The sequence below is a fragment of the Microcaecilia unicolor genome, chromosome 3 (assembly GCF_901765095.1).
Source record: "Microcaecilia unicolor chromosome 3, aMicUni1.1, whole genome shotgun sequence".
In the NCBI taxonomy this organism is placed as follows: Eukaryota; Metazoa; Chordata; class Amphibia; order Gymnophiona; family Siphonopidae; genus Microcaecilia; species Microcaecilia unicolor.
This window is the reverse complement of record NC_044033.1, coordinates 447,187,550-447,214,920: the sequence shown is the minus strand read 5'-3', so window position 1 is coordinate 447,214,920 and position 27,371 is coordinate 447,187,550. Positions and strand designations below refer to the sequence as shown.

Genomic DNA, 27,371 nt, shown 5'->3' with positions numbered 1-27,371 from the left:
CATCACATTGGTAGTCAGAAAAGTAATGGAAATGCTGCTGAAGAAAAGGATATTGTATTTCCTGGAATCCAGAGAGAATTGAGTCAAACAAAATAAACATTCTACATGAAACAGAAAATAGCATGGAATCCTTATGGATAGAAATTCCATGTCAAGGGAAGGAGTATACTGGTAGGGCTGTACTACTATCTGCCAAGACAGAATGAACAGACAGATGAAGAAATGTTTATGGAAATTAGGAAAGCTGACAAATTAAGCAACAATATAATAATGGATGATTTAAATGACCAAAATTCACAACATAAATCATTTTCTTTCAATGTGGAGCGAGGACTAGACTGCACACCGCACAAAAAACAAGTGGAGAAAAAAAAGACAGTGCAAAAAGAGCTCAATACATACAGTTAACTGCTGTTAATAGTAGAAGTTCACAGTAATCATCGGTCATACTGTGAGCCACCAATAATTCCAAAAGCTTACCGGCTGACACACTTTCCTCAATATTCAGCGCTATTTAACCAGCCAGAATGGCTGCTGATTGGTTAAATAGCACTTAACTGGCTAACCGCCGGTATTCAAAGGGGGGTAGCTGGCTATCCTCTGCTGAATTCCCCGGTTAGCAGTTAGCAGATAGCCGGCTATTTTGGCCAATAAAACCGGCTACCCACTGATTTTTAAAGCTGGTTTAGCAGCCATATTTGGCCACTTGAAAATACGGGGTATCTTTGGCTGGTTTAACGATAACTGACTAAATCTAAATATTGACGTAACTGCTTATGTTTAAACCGGCCAAAAATAAACTGGATATTCAATGCCGGTCACCGGAAACAGCCAAGCATTGAATTTCTGGGCTTAGCGCCGACAGCAGGAGTTAGCCGGTCTTACTCCTGTGGTATGAATATTGGCCCCACAGTGTCTATGCTCAATGAGTTGGGTTTTTAATTGTCATGCCATTTGTCCAACATAATAAAGACCACAAGATTCAATTCAGACTATTATATCTACCTCATTATTTAGTGCTATGTATTATAACTCTCCCATCTTAGTTTTTAGGCTTCTAGCATTTGTATATAGACACTTCAGATTGTGTTTTTTCCTTTGATCTACAAGCTGCTTAGAAGTTGAAGGGGATAATGTGAATCTTTTATCCTGCTCTCTCATTAAGCACTCCTGGCTTTCTTTCAGCATTGTTGAACCCTCTCTACTGGGATTCCCTAAATGTCCTGTTTTAATAGTATCCTTCAAGGATAATGAACACCAATCCATGCACTCCTGAGCAACTGTCGCCCCCCCCCCCCCCCCCCCCCATTCTAATTTTAAAGCCACTCTATCTCCTTTTAAGAAGTTAGCACCAACAGCTTGGTTCCATCCCAGTTAAGGTGGAGCCCATCCTTTCGGAAAAGTCTCCTCCTTTCCCAGAATGTCACCCAGTTTCTAACAAATCAAAATCCCTCATCCCTGCACCATTGTCTCAACCACGCATTGAGACATCAGAGCTCTGCCTGCCTTTTAGGTCCTGCCTGTGGAATGGAGAGCATCTCTGAAAATGTGACCCTGGAGGATCTGGACTTCAGCTTTCTACCTAAGAGCCTTTGGCTTCCAGAACCTCCCTCCCACATGTTCCTATATCATTGGTACCCACTTGTACCAAGACAGCCTGCTCCTCCCCAGCACAATCTAAGATCCTGTTTAGGTGATGCGTGAGGTCCGCCAACTTCGCCCCAGGCAAGCAAGTCACCAGGCAATCCTCACGTCCACCAGCCACCCAGCTATCTATATGCCTAATGATCAAATCACCAACTACAACAGCTATCCTAACCCTTCCCTCCTGGGCAGAACTTCTTGGAGTCATATCCTAGGTGCGAGATCCCATGGTGGACAGCAGTGGCATACCTAGGGTAGTTGACACCCAGGGCTGGTCATTTTTAACACCCCCCTCCAAAATCCAGTACTAGGCCTACCGAGAATACAAAACACTCAGGACCTATAGAGCAATTCTAGCATATCTAGCGATCGCCTTTACGGTAATATGTAAGCCACATTGAGCCTGCTAGTGGGTGGGAAAATGTGGGATACAAATGTTACAAATAAATAAATAAATAAATAAATAAATAAATAAATAAAATACTGTAAGCAGTCATTTGTACAAGTCATACAAGGAAAAGGAAAACATCTTAAACACTTCAGTGAGCACTAGAACATCAATTCACCTATTGTAAAATGAAACCAGACAGAATAGTACAGATCGTCGCTCCTGCACAGTCAATGCCAACTGAAAGTCATGTCTTTTTTACAAACACAGATACACCCTAATCCACTAGAGAATAAGTAATCATAAACTTTCTATTTAGACAAAAATTAAACTGAACCCCCAAGATGCCAGACTCTGCATATAATGCAACACCACAGAAACAGAAAATGTCCCTTAGTACTGTGCAAAATATAAAGACAGCAGATGTAAATTTGAAAAAAAAACCCCATACAAATACCAATCACCACTTTACAAATTAACAAATAGAAATAAAACAAATATAGAAAATACAATAATACCATTTTATTGGACTAATACATTTAGCTTTCAGAGGCCAAAACCTCCTTCCTCAGGTCAATACTGTTGGATTATTTGTAGTAAATAATTAGCAGATTTTAGTACACACAGCTTCAGCTTTAGAAATGTTAATTTCTTTCTTCATCTCTCTCTCATTCACCCCAGAATAATTCACTGCTGAGTCACTTTAAAGTTGAAGTAACAAAACATCTGTTTACTCACAGTTTGTAGTTAGATTATAATCAGACAGGCTTATATATACATATTACTATACATTTGTATTATCAGCTCCTTCCATGTGCTTAGATGGTAATGGATGCTCACACCACCATAGATCCTCTCAGGTTAGGAGAGATCATGAGCTCCATGTGCTCCATGTGCTGCATGTGCTGTGTCTAACCCCCAACAGGAAGTTGCATAGCTGTGTGACCTCTCTAAGTAATTCACATCAGAGGTCACAGAGTAATCACAGAGAAATAATAGGTGACAGGCAATGCATGCAAAATACAATTACATTCCAACAAACCCCTTCTCATGCATAACTGTCATGCAATTATTTATTCATACAAAGTCCAAGCTTTATACGCAGATTCACAAAATGTTCTCTGGGTAACGGTTTGGTCATGATGTCAGCTGTCATCTCACTGGTGTGACAATAGTGTAGACTGATGACCCCTTCTTTCGCCAACTCTCGCACGTTGTGGTATTTCGTTGCGATGTGCTTGGTGCGTGACTGAACCTTGTCATTCTGTGACAGTCGGATGCAGCTCTGATTATCTTCCATTATCTGGATTGGTCTCTTTTCAGCTATTCCGAAATCCAGCAAAAGTTTTTCAATCCACATCAGTTCTCTGCACGCTTCCGATACGGCCACGTATTCAGCCTCTGTAGAAGACAAACTCACAATACTTTGTTTATGACTGGCCCATGAAATTTGTACATTTCCATACATAAACACATATCCACTTGTGGATTTATAATCAGAATGATCCCCTGCCCAATCTGAATCACAGTAACATATTAGTTTTGGATTACTATTGGCTGAAATCTTTAATTTACAATCAATGGTACCCTTTAAATACCTTACCATCCTTTTAACTGCAGTCCAATCTGATTTGGTAGGTGAGCTGACCCTTCTGCTCAAAATTCCTACTGCATTTGCTATATCAGCCCTGTATGTGGTAGCTAGATATAAAAGCTTACCTATGGCTGATCTATATTGGATGTTATCTGGTAAAGGTTCTCTTACTGTTTCATCCTTCAGAAAATCAGTGATCATGGGAGTGCTTACAACTTGGGCATCTTGCATACCTAAACTTTCAATAAGCTCATTTATTTTCTGCTTCTGGCTTAGAAGATAAGAACCATCATTTTGTTTCTCAATTTCTATACCAAGATAGTATGACACATTACCAAGTTCTTTTATCTCAACATTGTGGTTTAAACACTTTACAATGTCCTTGTACTCTTGCTCACTTTCGCTTGCAATGAGCAGATCATCAACAAAAGCTAAAATGTATGCATATTGTCCATTTGTGCACCTAGTGTACAAGCATTTATCTGCTTCACCTTGCTTAAATCCTAAATTTGTCAATATTTCATGCAATTTATCATTCCAACATTCTGCACTTTGCTTTAATCCATAAAGACCTTTGTTTAATTTACACACTAGCTGTCTTTGTTTTGTATTTATGAAACCTGTTGGTTGTTCCATGTACAAGTCTTCAGTTATATCTCCGTGAAGAAACGCTGTTTTCACATCAATGTGTTTGACTTGCATGCCTTTTGAGACTGCAATGCTCAGAAGTGTTCTGATTGTCGTGTGTTTCACTACAGGTGCAAACACTTCATCAAAATCTTCTCCATATTTTTGAAGATATCCCTTTGCCACTAATCTGGCTTTATACCTTTCCACTTTTCCTTGTGCATTCCTTTTTAACTTGAATACCCATTTGCATCCTATAGCTTTCTTGCCAGGAGGTAATTTTGTAAGAATCCAAGTATTATTTTTATCCAATGCATCAATTTCTTCTTGTGCAGCTTTATGCCATTCAGCAGCTTCTTCTGCTGGCATTTTCTCAATCTCATCCCATGTTAAGGGCTCTTGAGCTTCTGCTGACTTTGTTAGGTAAGACAGTCTTGGGGGTGGAACACCTTTGTTTTCCCTGGATGAGCGTCTGACAACAGGTTGGTCTGACCTTTCCGCATCCTCTAAATCTGAGAGTTCTTCTCCAATTGATTCCCCTTCTCCAACTGTACTGTCTCCTGCGATGATCCTTTCTGTGTCTGCTTCCTCTGCCTGTTCCTCGTTAGATACAGATGAGTTGCTTTCAGACATCTGCCTTGGTATGGCATTTATATACACTGGCATGTCTATTATGGTTCTAGTTTCATATTCTGGATGATAAGGCTCATCTGGGATAATCCAGCCTTTATCAACCCTTTTGTTTTCATCAAATATGTAACATGTCTTATGCCAACAATGCCAGTTTTCAGATTCAAAATTCTATATCCTTTGTGTCCTGGAGCATAGCCAACTAAAATGCCCCTTTCTGTTGTGGAATCCAGCTTATGCCTTCTTTGCTTTGGTACATGAGCATATGCTGTACTTCCAAATGTTCTTATGTGTGACAGGTTTGGCTTCCTACCATGCCATGTCTCATGTGGTGTGCGCTCAGCGCCTTTAGTTGGCATTCTGTTTGTAGGTACACTGCTGTGAGAATGGCTTCCCCCCATAGTCTTTTAGGGAGATTGCTATCTGACAGCATACATCTGGTCATTTCCACAATTGACCTAAATTTTCTCTCTGCAACAGAATTTTGCTCTGGTGTATAAGCTACTGTTGTGATATGCTGAATGCCTTCTTGTTCTAGAAATGTGCGCATGCTTTGTGAAGTGAACTCACCACCATTGTCGGTCTGAAGAACCTTTGGTTTTCTTTCAAATTTATTGCTCACCATGGCTACGTATTTCTTCAGCATGTCTGTGACTTGACTTTTTTCTTTCAGCAAATAGGCCACACAGTATCTAGAGAAATCATCCAAGAATATTAGCACAAATCTGTTATTTCCCAATGATGGGATATTAAACGGTCCACATAAGTCACTGTGTATTAAGTCCAGCACTTTATTACTCCTATTTCCTGTGTATGCAGGAAATGAGGGTCTCACACCTTTTTGAGTAACACAGTCTATGCATTTCTCCATTTTACCAGCATCTGCACTTATCTGAATGCCGGTGGCTAGTTGCTTACTGTAAAGATCCTGGATCACCTTAGAATCACGATGTCCCAGGCGGCGGTGCCAGATTTCCAGACTACATTTACCATCATTCTTCCTTACTTGCGCCATATGTGAGGCTTCACCTGAAATGTTCAGCTTATAAACATCATTATGCATAAAAGCTTCAGCATACACTTCATCATTTTTAGAGATTGTGCACTTACTGTTTTCAAAATGAATCACAAATCCCTTCTTATCTAATGTAGATACACTAAGCATATTGCAAACTGCTTGGGGAATATACAAGACATCACTTACAGGAATTTCTTTAACTTCATTAGACACTTTGCATTTTAAGAATCCAATACCTTTTGCTTGGATCTTAGCAGTCCCTGCGTTTGCAGTTTTAAGAATACCTTCCTCTGGACACATTTCCTGAAAGAAATCCTTACAATTGGTTAAATGGCATGTGCTCCCCGAATCCAAAATCCAAGTACTTTCATTTGAATTATTATTTACCATAGTCAAAGATTTTTCTGCCATTAGAAAGCCCTTGTGTTTATCTTTGTCCTTCATACATTTCCTGGTTTGAAAATTCTTTAGTTCCATTGGCTTAGGTGAGCTAGAGGGAGTGTTTTGTGTTTCCTTACACCATTTAGATACATGTCCCTCCTTTCCACATGAGTAGCAAATCAGCTTGCCCTTGGGTGGAGTTTTCCCATAGCTCCGCCTTCCTCTGTTCTTTGCCAAGAAATTTGTTTCATTTCTCTCTGACTTGCTTTGAGAACACATCTCCTCAGAATCATTTATTATGCATTCCTGCCTTAGTTTTGATGTTGTCTGTTCAAAAGATTGCCCTTCAATGGCCTCATTTACAGACCTAAAAACATCAAACTTCTTTGATAGTGAGGTAAAAAGAAATGCTCTTTTCAATGCATCACACATGGGAATTCCAGAAAGTTCTAGCTTTTGAAATGAAGACATAAGATGCATAATGTGATCATTACATTTACTTTTATCCCTTAATTTAGTTTCATTCAACTCTGCCAGCCAAATTGGTTGCTGCTTTGCATATGTAGTTGCATACATAGTTCTCAGTTTATATAAAATGTCCTTTGGTGTATCTTTTCCCTCCACTAATATGGCTTGTTTCTCTGAGAGAGCTTCCAAAAGCATGCACTTCACATAATAGTTTGCATTGTCCCATTCAGCCATATTTTCAGCTGTTCTGTCTTGGTCTAAGCATATATTTAATCTTTTTGCTCGAAGGAGACATATGAATCTTAGTTCCCACTGCTGATAATTAAACTCAGTTAATTTTGGCACCTTGAGAGAATAGAAAAATGGTGAATTTCCTCCCTCAGCCATTTTCTTTGCCTTCTGTCTGCTGTGTGGGGGGAGAGAGAGACAGACTGAATCTTTCCTTTAAAACTTAAGAGAAAAATGTGGCCTTTTTTTCTGCCTAGTAATATTTCTCTTCTTTTTCAATTCCTGGGCCCTGGGCCCATAACCCTTTTGTTGGATTATTTGTAGTAAATAATTAGCAGATTTTAGTACACACAGCTTCAGCTTTAGAAATGTTAATTTCTTTCTTCATCTCTCTCTCATTCACCCCAGAATAATTCACTGCTGAGTCACTTTAAAGTTGAAGTAACAAAACATCTGTTTACTCACAGTTTGTAGTTAGATTATAATCAGACAGGCTTATATATACATATTACTATACATTTGTATTATCAGCTCCTTCCATGTGCTTAGATGGTAATGGATGCTCACACCACCATAGATCCTCTCAGGTTAGGAGAGATCATGAGCTCCATGTGCTCCATGTGCTGCATGTGCTGTGTCTAACCCCCAACAGGAAGTTGCATAGCTGTGTGACCTCTCTAAGTAATTCACATCAGAGGTCACAGAGTAATCACAGAGAAATAATAGGTGACAGGCAATGCATGCAAAATACAATTACATTCCAACAAATACAGTATAGTGCTGTTACAGTATCCTATCCTGACCTGAGGAAGGGGGTTTTGTTCTTAGAAAGTTAGTCAAAATGTATTAAAATGAGTCCAATAAAAAGATTACCTTATTTACATGTTCTATTTATAAACATTTAAAGCAAAAAAATAAAAATATATATTTTATTTACAGTTTGTTGTCTCTGGTTTCTGCTTTCCTCATCTTCTTTTCACTGTCTTCTTTCCATCCAGCATCTGTCTTCGCTCTCTCTCTCTCTCTGCCGTCCCTTCCATCCACTGTCTGCCCTTTCTCTCTGCCCCTTCAATCCACCATTTGCCCTCCCTCTCCCATCCATCCGGGGTCTGCCCTCCCTCTCGCTGTTCCTTCTTTTGGCCCCCAGTTCCAGCCCCATTATCCCACCTGCCCCTAGTTCCAGCTCCAGCCCACATCTCCCACCTGCTCCTCCTTTTCAGCCCCCAGTTTCAGCCCCACTATCCCATCAGTCCCCAATTTCAGCCCTAGTCCTTTTCTCCCACCATTCCCGAGCTTCAGTCCCCAGCCACTTCCCCATGTCCCCTTTTCAGCCCCCAGTCCCCAGTTTCAACCCCAGCACTTTTCTCCCACCAGTCCCAAGCTTCAGCCCCAGGCACTTCTCCCTGTCCCCTTTTCAGCCTCCAGTCCCCACAGTTTCAGCCCCTGCCCCTTTTCAGCCCCCAGTTCCAGTACTAGCCCCCTTATCCCACCTACCCTAATTTTCAGTCCCCAGTTCCAGTCTCCTTCATCCACATGCCTTGCATTAGGGCCCCCCTTTTCAGCCCCAGACCCATTCTCCCACCTGCCCCAGGCATGGCCCCATTCTCCCTCCTGCCCCCTTCTCAGACCCCAGTTCCAGCTCCAGGCCCCTTCTCCCATCTGAGCCCCCCCTCCCAGACACAGTCCCCTTCTCCCATCTGAGCCCCCCCAGTCCCGGTCCCCTTGTCCCATCTGAGCCCCCCCAGACCCAGTCCCCTTCTCCCATCTGAGCCCCCCCACCCAGTCCCAGTCCCCGTCTCCCATCTGAGCGACCTCCAGAACCAGTCCCCTTCTCTCATCTGAGCCCCCCTCCTCCCAGTCCCAGTCCCCTTCTCCCATCTGAGCCTCCCCCCAGACCCAGTCCCCTTCTCCCATCTGAGCTCCCCTCCCCAACCCAGTCCCCATCTGCCAACCAGCTCCGTCGACAAACAGACGACCCTCTTCTCCTGCCACCCAGCCTTAAAAAAAATCTGTGAAGCACCACGTGTCTGCTCTGCTATAAAAGAAGCAAATCGCCTCATCGCGTCCACCCTTCCATCACTGTGTCCCGCCCTCTGATGTAACTTCCTATTTCCGTGAGGGCGGGACACAGTGAAAGAAGGGCCAACACGATGAGGCGATTTGCTTCCTTTACAGCAGAGCAGACACAAGGCGCTTCACAGGTTTTTTAAGGCTGGTGCCGGGTGGCAGGAGAAGAGGGTCATCTGTCTGTCGACGGAGCTGGTAGGCAGGTGGGGACTGCAGCGCCAGTGGAGCACCCCCCACCTGCTGACACCTGGGGCAGACCGCCCCCACCGCCCCGCCCTTGGCATGCCACTGGTGGGCAGGTCCTGGCTAGTACTTTCTACTTCACCAGACTGTTGCTCTCCTTCTAGGAGTCCTCCCTCCTCCAAGGCAGCACAGGGTCTGCCAGACTGGAGGTGGGACTTCTCTATAACATCCCTGTAGGTCTCCTCTATGTACCTCTCTGTCTTCCTCAGCTCTACTCTAGCCTCCAGATCTAGGAGCTCTTTGCATCAGGCATACACATATAACCACTCACCAAATGGGAGATAATCATACATGTGACACTCAATGCAAAAGACTGGATAGCACCCCGCTCGTTGCTGAACTGCTGACTTCATCTTAGTATTTTTGAGTTTTTCAACAATTTAAAACTTGCTAAGGTATTAAGGATATTAGCCTAATATAAAAATGTCTTTCATTTATAAGTATATTGTGTGATTTATTTAGTGTTTTCTTCTTAGGAAGTTATGAAATGTAATTAAAACTCTGTAAGTACACTGCTCACTTGTTATCCTTGGGTGGGTGTTGGGGATTGTGGGCAGGATGAAGACTAAACTAGAGGCTATTTGTTAATGATGTGGTACAAAGTTCAAGTTTTAAAACTAGGGGGAAAGGTGTTTGGAGATTAGTTGATAGTTTGCTTTTTAATATTTGTGTTCTGCCTATCACTAATTTACATATTTATGTTCTGCCTTTGACAAGAAAAACCTGAATAATGTGGATTGCAATATAATTTAAAACAAGAAAAAACACAAGAATAATAGAAGTAAAAATAAACACATATGGATTCACTTTAGATGCTGCAATTTATTCCCTCAATCTGAGGTAATTTTGCTGTCTCAGTATTTAAAAGATGCTTTCATTAAATGTATTCATATGGCATCTTGAGTGAGAGTGGTAGTAAACTTTATCCCCCTGAGCAATGTTTCCAATTTCAATGTTATAATTGTATTTTAATGTATGTATTAAAATGATTCATTTTACTAATACAGGATATTGGAAAGTCAGTATTCTTAACATCGCAATTCCTTCATTAAGATAAGCTGAAGGTCTTTGTGTGAATGGACTTCAGTGTGACTAATGATTGGTTAAAGAGTAGAATCACTGCAAAGATTTACAGATCAATATTCAGATTGGGTGATATTAATGTTTAAATGCTTGTCATGGTGTATAAAAATAATACTTGTATATATATTCAGAGCTGGAACCTGGTTCAAATCCCATTGTAGCTCCTTGTGATCTTGGGCAAGTCATGTAAACCTCCATTGCCTCAAGTGCAAACTCAGATTGTGAGCTCTCCAGAGACAGAAAAAATACTGATTATTTTTGAATGCAGGGAAAAGGAATAGGACTTGATATACTGTGTTTCTGTGGTTTTTACAAGTACATTCAAAGCAGTTTACATAGTACATACAGTGGGGGAAATAAGTATTTGATCCCTTGCTGATTTTGTAAGTTTGCCCACTGACAAAGACATGAGCAGCCCATAATTGAAGGGTAGGTTATTGGTAACAGTGAGAGATAGCACATCACAAATTAAATCCGGAAAATCACATTGTGGAAAGTATATGAATTTATTTACATTCTGCAGAGGGAAATAAGTATTTGATCCCCCACCAACCAGTAAGAGATCTGGTCCCTACAGACCAGGTAGATGCTCCAAATCAACTCGTTACCTGCATGACAGACAGCTGTCGGCAATGGTCACCTGTATGAAAGACACCTGTCCACAGACTCAGTGAATCAGTCAGACTCTAACCTCTACAAAATGGCCAAGAGCAAGGAGCTGTCTAAGGATGTCAGGGACAAGATCATACACCTGCACAAGGCTGGAATGGGCTACAAAACCATCAGTAAGACGCTGGGCGAGAAGGAGACAACTGTTGGTGCCATAGTAAGAAAATGGAAGAAGTACAAAATGACTGTCAATCGACAAAGATCTGGGGCTCCACGCAAAATCTCACCTCGTGGGGTATCCTTGATCATGAGGAAGGTTAGAAATCAGCCTACAACTACAAGGGGGGAACTTGTCAATGATCTCAAGGCAGCTGGGACCACTGTCACCACGAAAACCATTGGTAACACATTACGACATAACGGATTGCAATCCTGCAGTGCCCGCAAGGTCCCCCTGCTCCGGAAGGCACATGTGACGGCCCGTCTGAAGTTTGCCAGTGAACACCTGGATGATGCCGAGAGTGATTGGGAGAAGGTGCTGTGGTCAGATGAGACAAAAATTGAGCTCTTTGGCATGAACTCAACTCGCCGTGTTTGGAGGAAGAGAAATGCTGCCTATGACCCAAAGAACACCGTCCCCACTGTCAAGCATGGAGGTGGAAATGTTATGTTTTGGGGGTGTTTCTCTGCTAAGGGCACAGGACTACTTCACCGCATCAATGGGAGAATGGATGGGGCCATGTACCGTACAATTCTGAGTGACAACCTCCTTCCCTCCGCCAGGGCCTTAAAAATGGGTCGTGGCTGGGTCTTCCAGCACGACAATGACCCAAAACATACAGCCAAGGCAACAAAGGAGTGGCTCAGGAAGAAGCACATTAGGGTCATGGAGTGGCCTAGCCAGTCACCAGACCTTAATCCCATTGAAAACTTATGGAGGGAGCTGAAGCTGCGAGTTGCCAAGCGACAGCCCAGAACTCTTAATGATTTAGAGATGATCTGCAAAGAGGAGTGGACCAAAATTCCTCCTGACATGTGTGCAAACCTCATCATCAACTACAGAAGACGTCTGACCGCTGTGCTTGCCAACAAGGGTTTTGCCACCAAGTATTAGGTCTTGTTTGCCAGAGGGATTAAATACTTATTTCCCTCTGCAGAATGCAAATAAATTCATATACTTTCCACAATGTGATTTTCCGGATTTAATTTGTGATGTGCTATCTCTCACTGTTACCAATAACCTACCCTTCAATTATGGGCTGCTCATGTCTTTGTCAGTGGGCAAACTTACAAAATCAGCAAGGGATCAAATACTTATTTCCCCCACTGTACAGGTACTTATTTGAACCTGGGGCAATGGAGGGTTAAGTGACTTACAGGCTTATTTTCGAAAAAGATCGCCGGCAATCTTCTGACACAAATTAGGAGATCGCCAGTGATCTCCTGAAACTGGCCAAATCGGTATAATCGAAAGCCAATTTTGGCCGGATTCAACTTCTTTCCGTCGCAGAGCCGGCGAAATTTCAAGGGGGCGTGTCGGTAGGGTAGTGAAGGCGGGATGGGGGCGTGCTCACGAGATGGCCAGCTTCGCCGATAATGGAAAAAAAAAGCCAGGCTTGACGAGCATTTTGCCGGCTTTACTTGGTCCCTTTTTTTTCACGACCAAGCTTCAAAAAGGAGCCCCAACTGACCAAATGACCACTGGAGGGAATCGGGGATGACCTCCCATTACTTCCCCAGTGGTCGCCAATCTCCTCCCACCCAAAAAAAAATCGAAGTGCTTGTCAGGGACGTCCTAAATCAAAAGTATTTTTGTTTGGCTTTTTCAGTAGTAGCAGTGGAATTTGAACCGGCCACCTCTGGATTACAAGACTAATGCTTTAACCACTTGGGGGATCTTGGAGGTTGTCAAGATGTTCTGGGAGGGGGTTAATGTTTTTTTCAGAAAGGGGGGAAGATCATTATGGGGGTATTTGGATGTTCCAGGGCTAGGAGGGGGATTGGAATTCTGCAGGGTTTAGGGTCTAGCCAGATATCCCTATGTAGAACCCACATAAAACTCAGCGACTAGCACCTGACAATTAGCCCTGGATATTTAATGCTGGTGCTAAACATGGCCTGGCATTGAATATTTGGGGCTAAGTATGTGCATGGTGACCAGCATTTAAAAAACACTGACTACCACACATTGAATATTGATCAGTATGGACCAGATTCATAGTAACATAGTAAATGTCGGCAGATAAAGACCTGCATGGTCCATCCAGTCTGTCCAGCAAGGTGGCCAGAGTTGGATCTGGTCCTCTGTACAGGTTCCACTTCTTCATTCATTTCTGTCTCTCTCTGCCAATTTTGGGACACAGGCCATAAGTCTGCCAAACACCAGACCTACTTCCCAACTACTGAAGTTGTTGTCTAAGCCCACTCCAGCCTTAATCCTGATCTGTTTTTTGCCATTTAGGGGACGCAGACCATAGAAGTATGGCATTGGTCTTACTTCCCAACCTCTGAAGCTGCCATCAAAGCTCACTCCAGTTATGAGGTCACTTAAGTTTTGCTTTAATTGGATTCCATCCTTTTTCTATATAACTAGTAAAAAAGGCCCGTTTCTGTAGGCAAGGAAACGGGCCTTAGGCAGGCAATTCCCCCCTCCCCCTCCCCCCCCGTGCTATGGCCCCCTCGAACCCCCCCTTCCGCGAACCTGTTGTTCCCCCCCCATGCCAGTGAAAACTGCCGCCACCGCCGCCATTGTTGTGCTACCTTCCCTTCCCGTAGGTTCTTCAATCATCTTCTTAGAAAGTTTAACTCCGTGCGTCTGACGTCAGACGCACGGAGTTAAACTTTCTAAGAAGATGATTGAAGAACCTACGGGAAGGGAAGGTAGCACAACAATGGCGGCGGCGGTGGCGGCAGTGTTCGGCGTTCCGGGGGGGGGGATCGACAGGTTCGCGGGAGAGGGTGGGTTTCGAGGGGGCCATAGCGCGCAGGGGGGATGACAGCTGATTCCGAGGCAGTAGGAGGAGTAGGGAAACACTCCTCCCCTTGTCTTGGAATCAGCTGTGTTGACGTCAGTGACGTCCGTGCGTGTCTGCCTCGCAGACCACTTGCAGCCAGGGAGCCACGGTCCCAAGCATAGAACGTTGGAGGTGAGAATTATTCAGGGCTTTTTTTGAGGGGGTACTTGGGGGTACTGAGTACCGGCACCTTTTCCATTGTGTGCTGAAATTGGCCCATGGTCCCCAAGTTTTAATGAAAGAGCTCAGGCTCTACACACCAATTCTGCCTTGTCATAGATTCTGTGACTGGTTGCAGGGGTCCTGGCTATTGTGGGGTGAGTCCCTCAGTTATCACCTCATCCCTGAAGGGTGGCCTGACATTTGAGTACCGGCACCTTTTTTGCTAGAAGAAACACACTGGAATTATTATATAGGATGTTCCTCTGTGTTTATCCCTCACATTCTTGATTTTGTCACTGTTTTTGTTGTCACAGTTTCCCACGGGAGGGTATTCCAGGCATCCACCACCCTTTCTATGAAAAATTATTTTCTAACACTGCTCTTAAGTTTCCATCCCTGCAACCTCAACTCATGAAATCTAGTTCTACCCCTTCCCCGTTTCTGAAAAAAATAGTTTGCATAGCCATAACTAAGTATTTTAAAGTATTTAAACATCTGTATCATACCCCCCCTCCTTATTCCTCCTTTCCTCTAGGGTATACCTATTAAAACCTTCAAGTCTTTTCTCATACATGATTTGGCATAAGCCCCATATCATTTCTCTCACCTGCCTCATTTTTTGATGTCCTTAGAGAGATTTGGCCTCTGAAAATTGAACACAGTACTCGAATGGTGCCTCACCAACGACTTATACAAAGGCATTAACACCTCCTTTCTTCTACTGGGTATACCGCCCTCTCAGAAAATAGTGCCCAAGTGTTTGCACCGGAAAAAATCGGCATAGAGAGCTATTCTATAAAGAACACTCCAAGTTGATTCTTTTTTATAGAATGGCGCTTCGAGCCTATTCCTGTGCTGAATCCTGATGTAAATGCCAGTGCACAATTCTTAGCATTTGAGCATAGGGATGGTGATGTTTTATAACTCCATGAGATTTTTTTTTTAATGCTCCTACCCCACCCCTGACCCCTTCTGAGTTGGACTCCAGGCGATTTAGGTGCACAGGGCTATAGAATAGTGCACAGGAAGATGTGCACACAAAATCTAATTACCGCCAAGTAACTGCAATGGCTGATTGTTGACATCAGTTTAGTGCTAGTTAATGCCTTGTTAGCTAATTAATTTGCATGTGCATCTTCAATCTATGTGCAAATTTTGGCGCCAAAATTTGGGCGCTATGTATAGAATCCGGGAATATAAGTATAGCGAATGAGCATTGGCATTATCTATGTGGTTAAGCATTCCATTCTCACTCCTTCCTAATTCTGAACTGGCACTGACTGGATAGTGGAAAAGAGATTGATGAGGGGAGATATGATTGAAGTCTACAAAATCCTGAGTGGTGTAGAATGAGTAGAAGTGAATCGATTTTTTTACTCATTCCAAAAGTACAAAGACTGGGGGGGGGGGGGGGGGGGGGACACACACACACAAGGAAGTTACATAGAAATACTTTTAAAACAAATAGGAGGAAAACCTTTTTCACTCAACGAATAGTTAAGCTCTGGTACTATTTGCTGGAGGATGTAGTAACAGCGGTTAGCGTATTTGGGTTTAAAAAAGGTTTGGATAAGTTCCTGGAGGAAAAGTCCATAGTCTGCTATTGAGACAGACATGGGGAAGTTACTGCTTGCCCTGGGATCGGTAGCATGGAATGCTGTTACTATTTGGGTTTCTGCCAGGTACTTGTGACCTGGATTGGCCACTGTTGAAAAAAGGATACTGGGCTAGATGGACCATTGGTCTGAACCAGTATAGCTATTCTTATGTTCTTATGAGGAGGCTTTTGCCTGCACCATGCGGATAGTACAGTTGAAAATCCCAGGCCAGTGGACTTAAATGTTTACTGGTTGCTGCTATACAAATAAATCTTTTTAATGCTAGGCCCTTATTTTTATATAGGAAGCCAGCAGTTCTCTATTTAGATTGTTTAAGAACTCTGTGAGCTAATTTTCTCATATTCTTACTACTACTACTACTACGTATCATTTCTATAGCACTACTAGACGTACGCAGCACTACACACTGAACATGTAAGAGACACAGTTCCTGCTTGACAGAGCTTACAATCTAATCATGACAGACAAACACATAACCAAAACACATAAAGTCCACACTCACTGTTCAGTAATGCATCAATACTGAATTCTCATCCCCCAAAATCTCACCACACTCATACCTTTACTCACAAAAGAATGTATACCATATGTTTTCTTGTTATTATATATTGCCCTTTAGTTTCCCGTTGTTTCCTTCCAATGTTTCACTGTTCCTTTCCATTGCTATATTCCTTAACGACATTTGATTTTGTCTCGTATAACTCTTCACAATGTAATCCATAATCGAATTGTAACAAATTGTATTTCCATCATTCATAATGTATTGTAAGCCACACTGAGCCCGCAAAAAGGTGGGAAAATGTGGGATACAAATGCAATAAATAAATAATAAAATAAATAAACAGGAAAAATAAGGGAAAAGGGAATTACTTAAGATGGGAATTATAAAACAGACATGGGTACTGAACAAGTGAATAGGAGTTAGGAGTTAAAAGCAGTCTCAAAAAGGTGATTTTTTTAGCCTAGATTTGAAGATGGCCACAGCTGGGGCTTAGTCTATGCTTTCAAACTGAAGTCTTGGACATTTCTGCTGACTGGAATGAACCTTCCTATGCAAAGGAAAGCAAGCTAGAAAGCCTTATGGCCCTATCTGTTGTCATTTTCTCTCTTAAAAATCACACTAGCTCTCATTGTTAAAGCTGCCTTGCCATTGGTAGATGTGTGATAATATTTTCCTCCTACTTTAAAATCACAGTGCTTCTCTTTTACGACCTTTGTGGTATTTTAATGAATATTTAAATTTGAACTGTGTAACATAACAGGAAAAATAATCCTCATTGATTGTCTCTTGAGCAGTTCACATCATAAACCAGAAACTGACCAGTAATTCTATATTTATCAATATTAGCAGATAGTTTATCTGGTATAATTCTATATAGTTTGTATATATTCAAATGGCTTCTATTTTTCCTTTGACCTTTTGCAGAATAAAAGTGGTATCGCACTGTTGTATGATGAAGTGTCTGACAACACGTATGATATCCGTTTAAAGCTTACTAAAGAAGTACTAGCAATTCAGAAACAAGATGTCATCTGCATAAATGGAAGTGACCAAAGTGCAAATGTAAGTACTAAGCTGTATCAATATAGTTCTAGCAATGAAGCACACAGTTTCGCAGATGGCTTAAATGTGAATTAGGACTGAAATATATGGTTTCATTTTCACTGAATTTATATGTATATAAATTTGTGTTACTTTATGCAGAATTATACTGTTCATAATGTTCAAATATAGTATAGGAAGGACAGTTTTAGTATAGGATAGTGTGGAGGGGCATTTTTGATATGACATCTAATTCTGACTGGCGTGGCTGGCCATAACGGGGCTTAAGGTCCGTTGCTGTAATGGCATGGACGGCTTATATCGCATTAATTTTTCGAATTAGATAACCCGGCGTGGCTGGCCACAACGGGGCTCGTTTTTTTTTACCACGACCGCTACGTCGCCATGGCGTTCGCTGCGGGGTCCAAAACCCATATGTGCGCTGCATCGCCATCACCGCATGTTCATTCAACAAGACCCACGCTGTAGGTAGTGGGTAGGTACCATGCCGCACCGGCAAGGAGCAGTGTGGCTGGGCAAAAAGACTTCATTATAGGTCGCGGTTAACTACACTAGCACGCATCTCGTGACCTGGCAAGCAAAACTCACTGTATGTCGCTGCTACGGCAACAGCCCACAAACTAGTAAAATTGTGAGTCGCCAGCACCGCATGGCCAGCTAGGATGCAGTTAACAACCCTGGTGCCGTAACCATAATAAGGGGATTATAAAGCACCACGTGGCTGGCCCACGAGACCTCGGTGTAGGTCGTGGTCACTAACATTAATGCCTGAACCGCTGTACTGCGGATTGTGAGCACCGCATGGCCGGCCAAAAACTGGTACCGTGCTGTGGCAAACCCGCCTGCCATGCGCCATGGGCGGCGTATGTGGGACTCTCCAGCCTAGTGCGTGGAATCCCATGAGATAGGCAGCTAACCTGAAATGGCCTACCATCCTGGAAAAAGGTAAATGGGGATCGGCAGGAGAAAGCTAAAACGCCTTGCAGCCACACAAATTTTTAAATGTCCACGTACCGTAAAACTTTTCTCAATTCGCTGGAATATCGTGCTCTGCTGGAAGAGCTTCTTTGACTGTACTCTGCACGAGCTGTGCCCGGGGCGGATACAAAACATGTGCCTGTAAAATTTCAGGAGCTGCTGCCCAGCGTAGCTGTTCTCCTGCCTCCAAATTCAAAAGGACTTCCTGTGCAGTTCAAATTCCTCTCTCCTCCTCCCTTGCTCCTCCCCTTCTTTCCTGCCCCCTCCCCTTGCTACTCCTTGTTTCCCTCCCACTACTACCTCTGCTCTCTAGCTGGCCCTCCTTGTACCCTCCCCCACACTTCTGTCTTCACTGGCCTTCAGCCCAGTTGTGGTCGGACCCCATTTAACGGGTGTGCCTGGTTCTCTCTGTGGAAAATATACAACAATCCAGTAGCAAATACAGGCATTTTTTAACCTGAAAAATCTTTTTTTTTTTTTTTTCAAAAATGGTCTTTTGCTAGATGTTGTTGTGTTCAGTGTGTCTATCTTTTTGGACCATTTTCAGAAAAAAAAAGTCCAAGTGAAAAACGTACACAATCAAGCCATTGGTATGTAGAAGGAGCCATCATTCTTAGTAGACTGGCCACACAGATATCCCAACAGAACAGTGGGGCACCCTAGGGTGCACTGCAATGGATTTCACCAAAAAGCTCCCAGATACACATTTCACTGTTCCCCCTTTATATTGTATGGGGAGCCCTCTAAAACCCACCTAAAACCTACTGTACCCAACTGTATACCACTACAATAGCCCTAATGGCTGCAGGTGTCACCTAAATGTGGGTACAGTAAATATTTGGTGGGTTTTGGAGGGCTCACACTTTCCACCACAAGTGTACCAGTTAGAGTGGTTTAAGGACCTGAGTTCCCTTCTCTACTGTCTATGGCACTGACCACTAGGCTACTCCAGGGATCTGCTGGCTGCTCTAATAGAACTGACCATAACATCTGAAGCTATCATAGATGCTGGTATGTACTATTTCTTTTACATCTTTGGGAGGTGGGAGAGGGTCAGTGACAACTACAGGAGTGAGGGGGTCATGCCTTAATCCCTCTAGTGGTTATTTGGTCATTTGGGTACCTTTTTTGTGACTTAGTCACTAATAAAACAGGTCTAGCCCAAAATATCCAACTTTTAACCCTGGATGTTTTTGCTTTATTTCATTGTAGCAAAAAAACATCCATGTGTTAGGAATGCTCAAATCCTGCCCCCAACATACTCCTGACACACACTCTCATGATTTCTAATCAGTTCAGATGAAATGCATAGAAATTGTCTTTAAATAATTTTGAAAATAGCAATTTGGATGTTTTAACAATCAGACTTAATATTTAATAATTAGATTGAGATCTGGGAGCATTTAACATCTTTTTTTTCTGTGCCTACATCAAAAGAAAAAGATGACATGTGGGAACTTGCTCCTTTTGCATTGTGAATTGCAGTGGTATATTGTAAACATTCACTTGCCTTTTTTATTACTACTTTTTCACAGAGAAGTATTGAATAATGAATAATTGAATAATTATTATTTAATAATTGAATAATGAGAAGGGCTTCCTTCATGCACAAGTTCTGACCAGAGTCAGTCTGAATGTGGCAACAATGGCTCAGCACACTGTTAGCCACCAGGTTTATACAAAGTTAATTATGTTCAGTGGAAAATAAACCTGTTGGCTTAGGCTGCTTGCTATGTGAATATTCCATCACTGTTTCATTATTGCTATCAAATATTACATATGAAGGGCATTTGCTATAAACTTCATTTTAATTTATTCATCCAGTCCTTATATGCATGTGGTTTTGCTTTTTTAAACCCAAAGATGAATCCTAAGAGTGGTTGAACAATTAGATATAAACTGTGTTGTTTCTGACTACTTGTTTTGGAATGCTTTGGGTCCTGCTGATCTGTACACCTGCTGTCTAGAATTTTGGAAAATGGAAATGAGAAAATAAAAATTAAACTTTGGATGCACTCTAGAAGTTGTTTACTCTTGCAATGTGTGTATAGGTGCCTCTTCTGGTTCGTGCATATTTATATATATGGCTATGATTCCTGAACATGCGGCACCATTGGACAGACTTTTAAATGCCCAGTTGGGTATATATGTTAATCTCAACTTTGTTAAATGCTTCAGACATATCCATTTGCTCTCATGATATAACTGAATTCTATTATTCTGTCTCACTGTATTTTCACATGTAAGCAACATTGAACCTGAGTTTAATGTAAAAAAAAAATCTTTTATCCTCCACCTTTTAAGACACTGCCTATCCAGCTGGATGGTGATGGCACAAGGAAAGCAAGTTTGGTCCACTGAAGACTAAATAAAAATAACCTGTTCCTTAGCTGGGATCTAGTATTACCATATTGAAAATGCGACTATACCATGCCTCTGTGGTTATGTTTATTTATGCATTATTGTATCCCACTCTTATCCTAAAGCAAAGTTTTGGTACAATTTACAGTGAGGTTACAGTGTCGTTTTATAGTTTCTAATTAAGAGGACATATTTGGCTTGTATGGTTAGCTGTTGAATTTTTTGAAAAAGTGTGTGAGTTCTTTTCTGAACTGAAGATAGTCATAGATGCTTCTTATGGCTTTTGGTTATGAATTCCACCATTTTGATCCCAGGTAGCTGAATCCTGCTGTGTAGATGGTTCTGTATGTTATGTTTCTGCAATTGGGTAGGAAAAGAAGTAGGTAACTTCTGGTTTCTGGACTTGCGTTTTTTGGTAACAGTTCTATCATGTCTCACATGTATTCCGGTGTCATTCCGAACAGTATTTTGAAAATGAGGGTGCTGACTTTAAAGATCGTCTTGCTTTGATTGGCAGCCGGTGTAGTGATTCGAGTAGTGGGATAACTTTTTCATATTTTGACTTTTTGAAAATCAGTCTAGAAGCTGTGTTTTCGATGGTTTAAAGTGATTTTACTGTGTATTCCTTGCAGTAATCTAACTGAGATAGTTGATTTTACTAGTATATGGAATGGTTGTTTGGGAAAATAGTCTCTTATCCTTCTTAATTTCCAAGAGTTCTGAAGCATTTTGTCGTTACAGCTGATATTTGATTGTCCATTGATAGGTGTTTGTCTAGAATGATTCCCAGTATTTTCAGTTGTGTTTTGATTTGGTATGTTTAATTGTTGACTGTGAAATTTTCTGGGCTGTGGTGGTGTGCGGGCTGAATAGGACTAGGAATTTTGTTTTTTTTTTCTCTGTTTAGTTTGAGTTTGAAGGCTGTTGCCCAATTTTCCATAATGTCCAGGCCTGTTTTCACTTTGTCCAGTATTTCTGTGATGCTGGTTTTGAATGGTATGTAGATGGTGACATCATCTGCTTATATGAAATGACTGAGGCCCATTATCTCTAGTTTTTTGCCGAGTGGTGCCATCATTACATTGAATGGTATTGGTGATATTGGGGATCCCTGTGGAACCCCACATTCCAGGTTTCAAGAAGCTGATATCTGGTTCTACATCTTTACAATATTGGATCTGGTTCTTAGGAATCCGTTGAACCATCCTGCCACTGTGCCACATATTCCTATGTTGTCGAGTAGGGTTATTAGTGTTGTGTGGTCTACTTGGTCGAACGTGCTTGACATGTCAAATTGCAGTAGTAGTATGTACTGTCCTTGGCATATTAGGGTTCTGAACTTCATTATCAGTGTGGTTACGACTGTCTCGGTACGGTGTTCTTGTCTGAAACCTGATTGGGAGCTGTGAAGTATTCAGAATTGTGTTAGGTGTTCCATTAGTTGCTGTGCTACTAGTCCCTCCATTGTTAAGGTCATTAGTGATATTGAAGCCACTGCTTTATGGTTTGTTCTATCGTTGATCTTACTGGTTGTGTTTTTTGGGATTAATGTGAGAACAATGTTACCTTTGTCTGTTGGGAACTGACCTTTTGAAAACATGTATGCGATGTGATTGATGAAGCATATGCTGAACCATTCCAGTGGGTCTTTCATCATCTAGTATGATCAATTGTCCAGCAAGCAGTGTGCATGTGCGTATTTTGTCATCAGTGTCTTTACTGTTTTTAAGCTCGGTGTTTTCAAGGAGGACCATATCCTGCCTGCTGCGGTGTGGGTGTCTTTTTTTTTTTTTTTTTGCAGTCTTGTAAGAAGGCTAGTATGAATATTTGTGGGGGGTTTTAGGTCTGATTGTTGATATTTTTTGTTCAACATATTGTGTGAGCTCATCTGCTGTGAATGGTGTTTCTGTTGATGCTAGTACATCTAGGGTATTTATTAGATTATACATAATTTCAGACATTTTTTTCATGTTGGTCGGTCCAGAGATTTGAACTGGTTAATGTCAGTTTCAGAAAAGAGAGAAAGAAGTAGAACCAGAGGAAGGGACAAGAAGACTTATTTTATTAATACAGCTTAATAAGGTACATAAGTATTGCCACACTGGGACAGACCAAAGGTCCATCAAGCCCAGCATCCTGTTTCCAACAGTGGCCAATCCAGGTCACAAATACCTGGCAAGATCCCCAAAACGTTGAATACATTTTATTCTGCTTATTCCAGAAATAGACAGTGGATTTCCCCCAAGTCAATTTAATAATGGTCTATGGACATTTTTATATTTCTTATAAAATAAAGATGAAGGATAAGTGCCACCACAGTAATTATTTTTCAGGATACTGTGATGTGTGTTGAGAGGTTGACCAGACTCAAGTCTACTATAATAGTAACGTTTATATTATGGGATAATGCAACTTCATTTAGAAATGTCAGTGCTCCCAAGGTTTCCATAATTGTGCATGTTGTTTATATTGATGTAGGACAGACTTTTTACTTAGAAATCCGTTATCAAGTGCACTCTAAAGCATTATTTAGGAGTACTACTACTACTACTACTTGACATTTCTAAAGCACTACTAGGGTTACACTGTACAATTTAACATAGAAGGACAGTCCCTGCTCAAAGGAGTACATCAAGCACTACTCACATCTATATACCTAATGCCCCCCCCATGTTAACTCTTTCCCCCCACCAAAAAATGTCAGGTCTGGCTATACCCCTGCCTCCCCCCCCCCCCCCCCTAAGAAATGAAAATGAAGGTGGATACCAGGCCATTTCTAATAGAGCAGCAAGCAAGTGTAAGGAAAAGCCTAGGGGTCAGAGCAGTGGACTTCGAGCAATGGGACCCAAGTGTAACTCCCACTTTAACTCTTTTATTTCTGTACAAATATGTGAGCCCTCCTGGAATATAGAAATACCTACTGTATCTGAATTTATAAGACACCTGCAAGTATGATGGCTATTGTAGTAGTGTACCTTTAAGTACAGTAGGTTTTTATCTGTTCCTGGAGGGCTTATAACATACAAAGTAATTAAGGTGGAATTTGTACCTGGGTTCTGTTGTATAAAATCCACTGCACTGACCATTAGGCTGCCCCTCTGCTCTGCAGGGATGTCTGCTTGGCCAGTTTTGTACAAATGATGCCAGACAATTGCTTCTGTGCCTGCTTTTTTGGCGTTCATATGTTGGATGTTTCATTTTCGAAAATGGCTATTCATTTTGGATGTTTTCAGCACAAGAATGTCCTTCTCATGTATTTTTGAACAGGAAATCCCAACATCTTCCCTGTTCAAAAATGACTATGAGAAAGACTTTTTTTTTGGGGGGGGGGGGGGGCCGCTAGGAGCAGGATGTCCCAATTCTGACTTTCAAGAGCCACGAAACAAACAGGAAACAACCTCCACGCAAACAACCCAATCAAAAGGGAGTCGACGGTGGGTAATGGACACTCCACCACAGGAACTGGTTCTTGAGAGATACTTTATTCAATGTTGGTACAGGGGTACCCAGCACGGTCTGAAATAAAAAAAGGCCTTACGCTCTCAGACAGTGCTTTATGCCCGTTTTGTTTTCTGAACTAAGTGTTTTGGATATTCCTTCACATTTAATTGTATATTATTGTGACCCCTGAGGTAGGTGTTTCACACGCCGAAACACAGACCGTGTTGAGTCCCCCTGTAACAACATGGAATAAAGTATCTCTCAAGAACCAGTTCCTGTGGTGGAGTGTCCATTACCCATCTTCTATTCCCTTTTGATCCAATTCTGACTTTGACATTCTCTCAAAAATGTCTCTCCACACTATAGTATAGGAAGAACTTTAAAATCTATGCCCAGCTTTCACAGCATACACCCTTTTACACAAGTTTAAAAGGACTTACAGGGAGGCATGTGTAGGTTGTGTGTGTGTGTGGGGGGGGGGGGGGGGGAAGGGGTAAATAAACTGTATTAATCTTATTTTCAACTATATACATGTGATATTTTGGCCTTGTTCATTCACCCAAACAAGTGGTGCTGGAGACCACGGCAGTAGCACAAGTTTGGAGCTAAAATTATTTTTACATGAATAACACAGATTGTGGAGTTCAATACAAACTGCATTACTTGATTCGACTAATAATGACAAGCTTTTCATTGGATTATTATACAGCCTGTGATGACTAAATAACACATGGGTTTTCCTTTTAACATGAGTTGAGTTAAAACCCATGTGGTATCTCCTTAACACTCATTAATATCTACCCTATTAATCTAATTTCACAGCAAAACTGTTACATTGTAAATATTCAAATGCCATCGTACATGGTGCTAGTGCCTCAGTTTCTGTAGTTGAACTATCAATTAAGCCGCTCATTCTCGAACCAGAAAAACAGAACAGGCAGATATACATTTTTCTTGCAGAAAAATGTTTAAAACATATAATCAAACAAACAAACAATTCATTCAAGTCCACTAGTTGCCTAAAACAAAACATTCCCAGAGGGGACATTTTGTGGGCAGGTGGAGACGGGACTGCGGCGCCAGCAGCCTGGGAGCAAGAGAGGGGGAGAGACTCCGGTGCCGGGCCCTCCTTGGTGGTCTGGGCCCATAGAATTTTGCTCCCCCTGCTCCCCCCCTCTCGGCGGCCCTGGCCTTGCCCAGTTCATCAAAGCCTTCCTCACCATCTCACACTATATTACCTTCCTCACTATTGCCCAGGCACTCCAGAACAACATGGCTCACTTTTACTGCATAGACTGCTTTCCCTCAATCATAGGTGTCATCTACTGCACATATGTCACACTTAAAACACCTCCCCCCCCCTCCAGCCCAGAACATAAGGAGACCTACAGGAATAGAAAATCATTTCACTCCATGAACATGCAGGTCTTCTGTGATGCCCAGGGGGAGATTGTGGATTTGTGTGCCTACTACCTAGGCTCCACCCACATTGCCTACACCTTTCAGCATTCAGTGTCAGACTTGTGAGTTCTTGTGCCAAGTGAAGCACTGCTGAGCGCGATAGCACGCCCCCGTACTCTGCTTGGCGGCCGAGCAACCCCAAGGTTCACCTGCGGTGACCGCTGTTCCCTAGAGGTTGAGCCCCCAGGTGCGGGCGGCCAGCAGGACTTGTGCAGGAAGCTGAGGAGAGGGGCACTGAGGAACCAGCCAGAGGGGAACGGAAGGGAATGGTCCTGGTACAAGCAGTGTCCAACCGGCAGGCAGCAGGGAAAGAGTAATCCAGGTACAAGCAATGTTTCAACAGGCAGGCAGCAGGCAAGAGAGTAATCCAGGTACAAGCAGAGTCAGCAACGAGGGACCAGCAGAAGAAGCAGACTACAGAGTAATAACAACTACCAAAGTAGAAGCCTAAGCATGGAACCCAAGAAGGGATCAGCAGATAAAGCGCCGGCGTCCGGCATCAGCAGGAACCCCGCAGGGGAAGGGAGAACAGCCATAGGGAGAAAACAGGAGGCGGGAACAAACAGGAGCCAATGGGAATGGCCAGGGGAAGGAGCACCTTGATTGGCCACGTGGGCGACAGGGGGCAGAGCCAGGCAGACTCATGGCAAATCATGGTGCGGAGGCTCCCAGCAGGCAGAGACAGCAGCCCGAGGAGACAGGCAGCGCTGCAACGGAGCCCTGCACTGCTCGAGGATGCCGCTGAGGTAGGGGACATGACATTCAGGAATCTACTGCAGGTTTGACTGAGGGGAAATCACTGGAGGCTGGCTTCTAGGTAAGCAGTACAGGGATTGTCAAACTCCATACCCTCTTCCCCTCCTAACCTTCAACACACTCCCTCCCTCTAGATGTCCCTACAACCCACAAACATTACCTTATCTCCACAAAGTCACAATACCAGCCAGTACACACCCATGTCTGTGATTCTGCTTCCCCCCACAGGTGACAGAGGCTACCCCCGGCCAACTTGGCTCATGACTTCCATAGTCCACCCCCAAAGAGGTGGAGGAGGAGTACAACAAGAGGCAAAGGAGCACCCATGCCATCATAAAAAGGACTTTTGGACAACTCAAGAATCACTTCAGATGCCTGGACCATTCCGGAGGGGAACTCCTACAGCCTTGAAAAGGTGGGCAAAATATTTATGGCCTGATCCATGCTGCATAACCTAGCACTCTGAAGAAGATAGGCCCTGCCAGGGGAGGGACAGCAACCACAGCAGCAGCCACCAGACCCAGAGGAGGAGAAGCCCCCCCCTCCCCACCCTGTGCACAGAGCTGACCAGGGAGCATACCAGCTGGGGGTCTATGCCAGACATAGACACATACTGACAAATTTTCAATAATGTACAATTTATTTGTGTACAACACCTTTAACATCCCACCACCACCACCCCTCCCCCTACAAAGACATCCCCCACCCCCTCCCCAGCACATACACACACACACACATAAACACACACACACACACACACACACACACACACACACCCTCACCCCAGCACACACCACTAATACATGGCAATTACGTGGCTTACAGCCTTACTTCCACCTCCCCCTCTCCCTCCCCTCCCTTCTGGAATCCATCTTTCACACCTTGTCCCTAAGCTACTAGTGATGGCCTGGGCCTTACAGGAGCAGAATCCTCCCCTGTAGGGCTGCCACTGTCCTCATAGTCATCACTCCATCCTGCTGCCTTTTCTGCACCCTGAACATCTAGCCAGCTGATTGGCTGGGTGTCAGATCTGCT

The 27,371-nt window shown here is 42.8% G+C and overlaps 1 protein-coding gene across 1 annotated transcript in view; it reads left to right on the top strand.

The window, feature by feature from the left end:
* The first annotated feature begins 16,814 nt into the window (after positions 1–16,814).
* SNTG2 (syntrophin gamma 2) overlaps positions 16,815–27,371 on the top strand; it is a 335,642-nt gene continuing 325,085 nt past the window's right edge. The window contains exons 1-2 of the mRNA XM_030195159.1: positions 16,815–16,838; positions 17,202–17,339. Coding sequence (XP_030051019.1) covers positions 16,815–16,838; positions 17,202–17,339 — 162 coding nt within the window. The remainder of the gene's footprint in view (positions 16,839–17,201; positions 17,340–27,371) is intronic.